The 8,019-nt window shown below is 66.5% G+C and overlaps 1 protein-coding gene across 10 annotated transcripts in view; it reads right to left on the bottom strand.

The window, feature by feature from the left end:
- Nucleotides 1–3,407: 3,407 nt before the first annotated feature.
- ADGRB2 (adhesion G protein-coupled receptor B2) overlaps nucleotides 3,408–8,019 on the bottom strand; it is a 64,422-nt gene continuing 59,810 nt past the window's right edge. For 7 of the 10 annotated variants that reach the window (XM_085080939.1, XM_085080938.1, XM_085080944.1 and 4 more), the window contains 9 exons: nucleotides 7,378–7,476; nucleotides 6,526–6,697; nucleotides 6,359–6,454; nucleotides 6,192–6,231; nucleotides 5,408–6,066; nucleotides 5,144–5,179; nucleotides 4,378–4,482; nucleotides 4,183–4,236; nucleotides 3,408–4,082 (listed from right to left, as the gene is read on the bottom strand). In XM_085080939.1, coding sequence (XP_084937065.1) covers nucleotides 3,888–4,082; nucleotides 4,183–4,236; nucleotides 4,378–4,482; nucleotides 5,144–5,179; nucleotides 5,408–6,066; nucleotides 6,192–6,231; nucleotides 6,359–6,454; nucleotides 6,526–6,697; nucleotides 7,378–7,476 — 1,456 coding nt within the window. In that variant the 3' untranslated portion in view covers nucleotides 3,408–3,887. Of the gene's footprint in view, nucleotides 4,083–4,182; nucleotides 4,237–4,377; nucleotides 4,483–5,143; nucleotides 5,180–5,407; nucleotides 6,067–6,191; nucleotides 6,232–6,358; nucleotides 6,455–6,525; nucleotides 6,698–7,377; nucleotides 7,477–8,019 lie in introns of those variants that run through there. The other 3 variants (XM_085080937.1, XM_085080943.1, XM_085080945.1) reach the window with 2 other exon arrangements.

Below are 8,019 nucleotides of genomic sequence, written 5' to 3'. Positions count from 1 at the left end.
CAGCGCTGGTGGCATCGCTGGCCAGACTGGCTGTCCTACGGAAGGAGGGTGTCCCTCACGGATGCTCCTCCACTGCCACCACCCCAGCAGCAGCTCCGGGCAGACCCCGAGGCACGGCGGCAGCCAGCCCGCTGTGTGACACCGAGATAGTGTCCCCTCCCCGCGCCTTGGGGTGGCTTGGGGACAGCCTGGCTCAGCGGGACGCGCCCGGGGTCAGAGCGCTGGCTCGGGATCGCTGCCACCATCCCCGCCGCTGGCACCGCCGCTGCTCCCACGTCCCCAACAGCAGCAGCAGCAGCAGCAGAGCTGCTGATTTCCCAGAGCCTTGCCAAGCCCCGGAGCGATCCGGCGCCCATCCCGGCTCCCAGCGCCCCCGCACAGCGTCCAGCCCCGCGCCGCCGGGACGTGCCAGCCTGGAATGCTGCCCCGGGGCCTGGCTGCCAGGCTCTGCTCCATCCTCCCATTCCCGTGCGTGCCAGGCTGCCCTGATCCCCAAAACCAGGCAGGGAACGAGCCCAGCCCGCCCAAGTTTAGGTTTGGGGTGCAAATCATCTGTTGGCATGGCCATGTCCCTGTCCCTGCTCCCAGCGCTGGGATGGCACAGATCCTCGGCTCAGCTGCTTCTCCCCCCAAATCGTGATGGATCTATTTAGGCTGCAGCTTCGCAGACGCGTGAGGGACGCATGGATCTCCATAAACTCGCTAATTAACAACTGCTGGTTAATCAGAGGCGGTAAATAAGCTGTCGTGGGCTCCGCCAGTCCCTCGCCCGCCAGTGCCGGCGACGTGGTGACAACGCTCCCGCGAGGTGCCTGCTGAGGTAATTAAGGGTAATTAAAGCAAGTGGGAAGGGAAACACAGCGAAACTTTTCTCCTCGCTGCGTTCGGGGTGGTTGTTCACCCCGAGCTGTTCTGTGGGGCCACCATGAACTGTTCGTGTGTCCTGCGGGTTGGGGGGCACAGCCCCAAAACCCCAAAACCGGCCCCACATCCCACCTCAACCCCACAGCAGAGCAGAGATGAAGGGAAGCCTCATCCCCTCCTTCCCAGCTCCCACGATCCTCAATTCATCCGCAGAACGCTTTGGAGGGATCACACTTATTCTCCTGCAGCCCTTCCCGTGCCTCAGTTTCCCCGGGCTCGGTTGTCCCCAACCCAGCGGCACAAAGCCACCCCGCCAGCCGCAGGGGTGACAGCGGCGCGGAAAACTCTGCCCCGCGCAGCTCCCGCTTCCCGTTGCTGTTCCAGCGCACGGGATCGGCGTTTCCAGAGGGAGGAAAAAATAAAAAAAAGCTGGATCCCTCCTCCCCAGAACTCTCCGCTGGAGCGGCGCCGAGCGGGGGGATGGAAAGGATCCTGCAGCCCCTGCCCACCATCCCAGCATGGAAAAAGCAGAGGCACGCTGTTCTTCCAAGAAACTGCCGCGCCGCCTGCCAAGAAACACGAGCCGGAGCAGAGCCCGACAATTTTCGGGCTGGAGACAGTTTTGCCGCCGAGCCCGGAGCGTCACTGCGGCGGTGGAGTTAGCCCGGGGCTCCCCGCTTCCCACACCGAGCTCAGCGCCCCCCTTCCCCTCCCAGGGCCCCCCAAATCCAGGGGATGAGGGTTGGGATGACGCCGTCCGCACCGCGCTGGCTCAGAGGCAGCTGGACGAGGCGCAGGAGGGAATTCCTGCGGCGAGGATTTCAGCGGTTCAGCATTAATTTCTGCACCAATCCAGGCACAACCAACCCCCCCCGCCCTCCCTAATTCCAGTCAGGAAGGAAAGCGCCTGCAGGAATTCTTTCCAGCCTCGCTGGGCCGTTTGGATCCGCGGTGCTAGAACAGCACTTTTGCCTCTTTTTTTTTGGAGGAGTTTCTTTCCCGGAGGGTGAAGCTCCGCGGAGCTCCCGTTCCCCCGCGGCCGCGCAGCCTCAGAGCCACTTCTCCATCATTTCCGCCCCCCAAACCGCACATTTTTGGCGCTGGGGGGACCCAGCGTGGCTCCGCTGGGAGCTGCAGATGGAAAATGGCTCCAGAGCTCTGCGATCTGCTCCGACCCACCCCGTGTCCCCATCCCGCAGGACTGCGGGCTGTCCCTTGTCCCCTCCCCGGGGCACACCACGAGCCTGTGCCTCTCGCCCGGGCTCCGTTCCCTCGCCCCATCTGGCGTCTCCGTGAGTAATGAAAGCTGCTAATTGCCAACAGATGCCCCAGGAAACCCTGACGCTGCCTCTCGCGGCTGTGTTTGGCTGGGAAGGAGGGGAGGGGAGCTGGAGCAGGCCCCGGATCCCCCAAAGCAGGGGGCGGGGGGATCCCAGTGCGTGGCAGTTCCCAAAACTTGATCAGCACCCATCCGCGTGCCGGATTCCCCTGAGGAGGTGGAGGTGGAAGAATTTGGCCTTTCCATTCTTTCCTCTTCACTGCCATTCCCACGTTGGGTTCTTCCCACGCCCCAAACCCAAACTGGGCACTGCTGGGATGAACTGGGCTGTGCAATTGGTGCTTCAGTCCTCACTGGACCATCCTGGGGGGAAAGAGACCAACACTCCGAGGGTCACATCCTGCCCCAGTGTCGCAGCTCCGGCGGGTTGAGGCTGGGGGCAGCATGTCCTGTCCCATCCCATGGTCCAGACTGGGCAGTGGCCACCACCCAAACTGGGCAGCGGCCACCAACCCAAACTGGGCAGCGGCCACCAACCCAAACTGGGCAGTAGCCACCAACCCAAACTGGGCAGTGGTCACCAACCCAAACTGGGCAACAACCACCAACCCAAACTGGGCAACAGCCACCAACCCAAACTGGGCAGTGACCACCAACCCAAACTGGGCAGTAGCCACCAACCCAAACTGGGCAGTGGTCACCAACCCAAACTGGGCAACAACCACCAATCCAAACTGGGCAACAGCCACCAACCCAAACTGGGCAGTGACCACCAACCCAAACTGGGCAGCGGCCACCAACCCAAACTGGGCAACGGCCACCAACCCAAACTGGGCAGCGTCCTTTGCTCTTTCCAAGCCTCTCCTGTCCAAAGCAAACCCTCAGGAAGCTCAGGAGGCTTTTCCCATGGAGAAGGAATAGCCGTGACCAGGATCTGCCCCCACCACGGCACTGCCCGGGGTGAGGGTTTTGGTGCCACGATCCACACCGGGGACCAAAATCTCTAATCCCACACGTGCTGAGGGCCACCAGGCAGAGATGTCCTCTCCTCCAGCTCCGCCACTGCCCCCCAAGTTCCTAATTTGCTCACAGATTAATTACTCTATAATTCCCGCTCCCGGTTCCCCAGGTACGACACTAGTTTGCAGCGTGGTGATGCAGGATCAGCCCTGCTCGGGGAGATTTTTTGTCAGGGAGGGTGTAGACAGCTCTTGGGGTCCCCAGCGGGTGACAGCCACCCCCAGGTGAATCACGAGGCGGCGGCCGCGGCCCCACGGCACCACAGAGAGTGAACTTTTATTTCCAACAACGACAGCACCTGCCCCGTGGGGTGGGGACGGTGGGGAGGGCTGGGAGGGGGCGGCCGCGGGGGTCCCAGGGCTGGGGGGGGTCCCGGGGGGCGGCCGCTCGCGTGCACACGGTGCACGGCGTGAAGAAACATCCCGGTAGAAAAGAACGAAGGTCTGAGGGCCTCGACGGCCGGTCCTGCCCCGGGAGGGGGTGCAGGCGTGAGCGTGGGGGAGCATTTTGGGGTGGGGACGGCGCGGCTCCCCTCCGCACCCGCGTCCGGGGGGTGGCGGGAGGAGGAACCGCGAGAGGACGGGGGGGAGGCGGCTCTCCCGGGGGGGGAAACGGCTCCGGCCAGGCAGGGACCCCCCCGGCTGCCCCGGAGCGCGGGGCAAACCCAGCGTCTCGGCTCGCGGGGCCGCGCACGGGGCGGAGGCGGCGGCGATGGGCGCGGGGCTCACACCTCCGTCTGGAAGTCGCCGTCGGCCGCGTCCAGGCCGGGGCAGGGGCTGTCCCAGTCTGCCCGGCACAGCTCCAGCCGGTCCCGCTGGGCGCTGGGCAGCGAGCCCAGCGTCATCGCCTTGAATGTGCTCCACGGCTTGGGCGGCGCGGCCGGAGCTTTCGGCCGCTGCTCCTCGGGGCTGGTGACATCCTGCGGTGACAGGGAGATCTGTCGCTGTGGCTCTGTCCCACGGCCCCTGGGCCAGCCCAGGATGGGATGGGACAACCCCAAGTTGGGGTGAGGCACTTACGTTGGCCGTGCTCTTGTCCCCGCCGCCCGACGAGACGCTCCACCGCTTTTCTCGCTGCGGAAAAACCCCCAGCGCTCAGCCCCGGCATCGCCCCTGGGTGCCCCCGTTCTGCCCAGGGTGCCACAGTCCATGCGGGAGGAGGCGAAGGGTTCCGGGGGTGCAAACCGGGGCAGGACGGGGCCTCCAGGACCTCACCTTGGAGGAGCCGGAGGACGGAGCCCGGTACCGGTCCAGCGTGTGGAATTTCTGGTTGAGCTCGTGGTAGAGCTCGGAGTGGCGTTTCCGTGTGTGCATCACCTTCTGCGGGGGCAGAGCAGAGCCTGTGGCTGTCGGCACTGCCCTGTGTCCCTCTGAACTGCCCTGTGTCCCTCTGAACTGCCCTGTGTCCCCCGGCACTGCCCACTGTCCCTCTGCACTGCCGTGTGTCCCTGAGCACTGCCCTGTGTCCCTGAGCACTGCCCTGTGGCCATCGGAGCTGCACTGTGTCCTTCAGCACTGTCCTGCGTCCCTCAGCACTGCCTGTTGTCCCTCGGTGCTGTCCCTTGGCACTGCCCTCTGTCCCTCAGCACTGCCCACTGTCCCTCGGCACTGTCCTGTGGCCGTTAGCTCTGCCCACTGTCCCTCTGCACTGTCCTGTGGCCCTCGGCGCTGCCCTGTGTCCCTCTGCACTGCCCACCGTCCCTCTGCACTGCCCTGTGTCCCTCAGCACTGTCCTGTGTCCCTCAGCACTGTCCTGTGTCCCTCAGCACTGTCCCTCGGCACTGTCCCCAACTCTGTCCCCCTCCTGCCTTCCCGGGGCATCCCAGACAAGCAGCAGAGCCCACTCCGTGCTCATCACTTTTTAATCCAGAGCCAATTCTTGTTCCTGCCTGGTCTAAACCCCCAGGAGCTGCCAGCGGGGCAAAGGGAGTGGGGACAAACCTAACAGTGACACCGGTGACACCACCATGGCAGGACTTACCTCGAAGTCCAGGTCAGAGTACCGCAACCTCTTCCTCTGCCAGGGGACAGGCAGGAGCAGGGGAGGGAGAGGGAGAAGAAAAGGGAAAGGTCTTTGCAGGTCCGGGATGAGGGGACAACAGGGTTTGGGGACACATGCCAGCCCCAATCCATGCCCGGCTGGGGACACGGAGCTCATCCCACCTAGGGTGGGATGCCCAGGGGGGAGCACGGGGGTCATTCATGCCACATCCCACCCCCCACGCGTGTCCAGCCCCCCGCTCACCTCCAGCGAGCCCACTTTCATGGCCGAGCCGGGCACGGTGCGGGGCATGGTGCGGCTGCGCTCCGATAGCTCCGAGGCCAAGATCTGCCGCACCGTGGGGTGCTGCTTGAACTGCAGGCCATACGGAGCCTTCACCGTGGCGTAGGGCTGGTTCAGATTCACATTGACGTGATCCACGGCCACAAAACCGGGGTAGGATTCCCCTTCGGCCGCCGGGCGCCCCGTCCCGCCGGGCACCGCCTCCTCTGCGCCGGGACCGAGCGTCCCTTCGTCGCGGGGGAACGGCTTGAGGCTGCCGGTGCGGCGGGGCAGCATCATGTAGTCGCTCTCGCGGGGAGGCTCGGGAGCTCGGATCCAGCCGTATTCCAGGGGCCTCAGGCTGCTCTCCGTGCACAGGTAGACGGGACCCGGCGACTCCAAGCCGAGCTGCTGCGCCGGCGGCTCGCCCAGCTCGGTCAGCCCGGCCACCACGTTGGGCGTCATCTTGGGCACCTGCACCAGGATGCTGGCCGGGGGGATGTTGCCGGGCAGGCTGGAGAAGCCCAGGGTGCCCTCCGAGGTGGTGTTGAGCTTGGGGTCTTCGTCCCCGTCCAGGGAGATGCGGGACAAGGTGCCCGTGATGGTGGCGGGGTTGCAGGTGTTCACCTCTTTGAACAGCACTGTGGGCAGGGAGAGGGGTCAGAGCCAGGCACGGGGGTCCCACGGAGGGTGGGGACACGGGAGGGACCCCCTGGCATGTGCCACCCATCCCCGCCAGGCGCGGCACGGCGACAACGGAGCTCACCTGTCTGACACGCCAGGTCAACGTCCTTTTCAAAATCTGTCTATAAAAATCCAGAAAGAGGGGAGAGAGCGAGAGAGAGAGGAGAGAAAGAGAGGGAGAGAGACGGGGAGATGAAGCAGCACGGCCGGCGCAGGAGGCGGCGGGGTCTCCAGGGGGGCCCCACTCACCAGGATCTGCACCTGCCCGTTCTTGCAGGAGTCGGGCGAGTTTTCATTCTCCTCGCTCCTGCACCCGCCCATCTGACACTTCACCACGTCCTGGACCTGCGGGGACAGAGCCGGTCACGGCCCCGCGGCCAGGGCTGTCCCCCGGCACCCCTCCGGCGCCGCCCCACCTCTCGGCGCAGGAAGCCGTGCACGGTGATGATGACGAAGCCCTGGACGGAGTTGAAGACGGCGAAGAGGACCTGGAAGAGGATGGAGCGCCGGTCGGTCATGGCGAGCACGGCCGACATCCAGGTCAGCGCCAGCAGAGGCAGGACCACGCAGGAGCTCCACAGCGATGCCCTGGCGCAGGGAGAGAGGGGCCGGGGTGAGCCCGCGGGGCGGGACTGCCCCCCGGACAGCCCCCCGAGCACCGCCCCCCGCCCCGCAGCAGCCCCCCGAGCCGCGCCCAGCGCCCCGCAAGCATGGCCGGGGCGGTGTGAACCTGCTGTCCCCTCGTCCTCGGTGTCCCCAAGCCAGCGCTGGCTGGGAACTGAGGAGCGAGGGGACCTGCGGGTTTCAGCTCCCCGGGTGTGTCCCTGTCCCCACACAGCCACACGGTGCTGGGGGGACGCGGGGCCACCGTCACCCTCCTGCGGCCACCAGAACGGCAGGGAGGGGATTTTTTTTTTTTTCTCTTTTTGTAGCAGTGAATTTTGGGGCTGCCTCTGTCGCGAGCGGGGACCTCGGCAGCCTCCGGGAGTTCACCCAAGAGGGTCCCGGGGACACCCCCGAGCCCGCGCCGTCCCCACCCCCGGCGCGGAGGAGCCCCCAACCCCAGCGATGAGGTGACCTGCCATGGGAAGCCATGCCATGCAGACGTGATGGGACGCGCGCACCCCGCCCCGAGCACACAGCGACACCCTTCCTTCCCCTCGGGGACCCCCAAACCGCCCCCCAACCCCCCTGGGGCGACACCCAGCCCCCTCCCCCGGCGCTGTGCTCGGGGCGGGGGGCGCGGCGGGCGCGGGACGGGCACTAACATGGCACTGCTGGCGGTGGCGGAGGTCATGGCCGCGCTGGACACCACGCCGCACTTGGTGCATTTCAGCAGCAGGCTGCCGCACGGGGGGGGCTTGGAGCTAGGAGCCCACCGCCCCCCCGGCGCCCCGCGGCCAGGACCGGGCCACGCGGGGGGGATGCAGGCACGGGGAGAGGGCAGGGAGCAAGGCAGGACGGCGGGGAGGGGATGGACAGATGGACAGACAGATGGACGGAGGGACGGAGGGATGGATGGATGGATGGACGGACACAGGCAAGAAGCAAATGGGAGAAGGAGAAGAAAGAGAGAGAGAGAGAGAGAGAGCGCTGGGTTAGTCGAGGGCGGCAGCTGTTAATGGCGAGGGGGGGTGGCCAAGCGGCAGGGGAGGGCGCGGGCAGGGAGCGGGGACTGCGGCCTGCGGACCCCCATTCCCGAGGGAAGGAGCGGGGGTGGCTGCCCCCCCAAATTCTGCCCCTCCTGCAGCCCCCAACGAGGGGCTGCGCTCACCCCGGGCTTGGCCCCCGCCGCCCGTGGATGCGGTGAGATCTGCCCCGCCCGCAGCCCGCTGCCGGGGCACCCCCATGCCCAGCCCCCGGCAGGGTGCGGGGGGCGGCGGGTGACCCCAGGGACCCCCCCGCGGGGC

This window comes from Lichenostomus cassidix, chromosome 23 (assembly GCF_008360975.1).
Source record: "Lichenostomus cassidix isolate B80296 chromosome 23, HeHo_3.0, whole genome shotgun sequence".
NCBI classification, from domain to species: domain Eukaryota; kingdom Metazoa; phylum Chordata; class Aves; order Passeriformes; family Meliphagidae; genus Lichenostomus; species Lichenostomus cassidix.
This window is presented reverse-complemented; position numbering and strand designations above follow the sequence as displayed.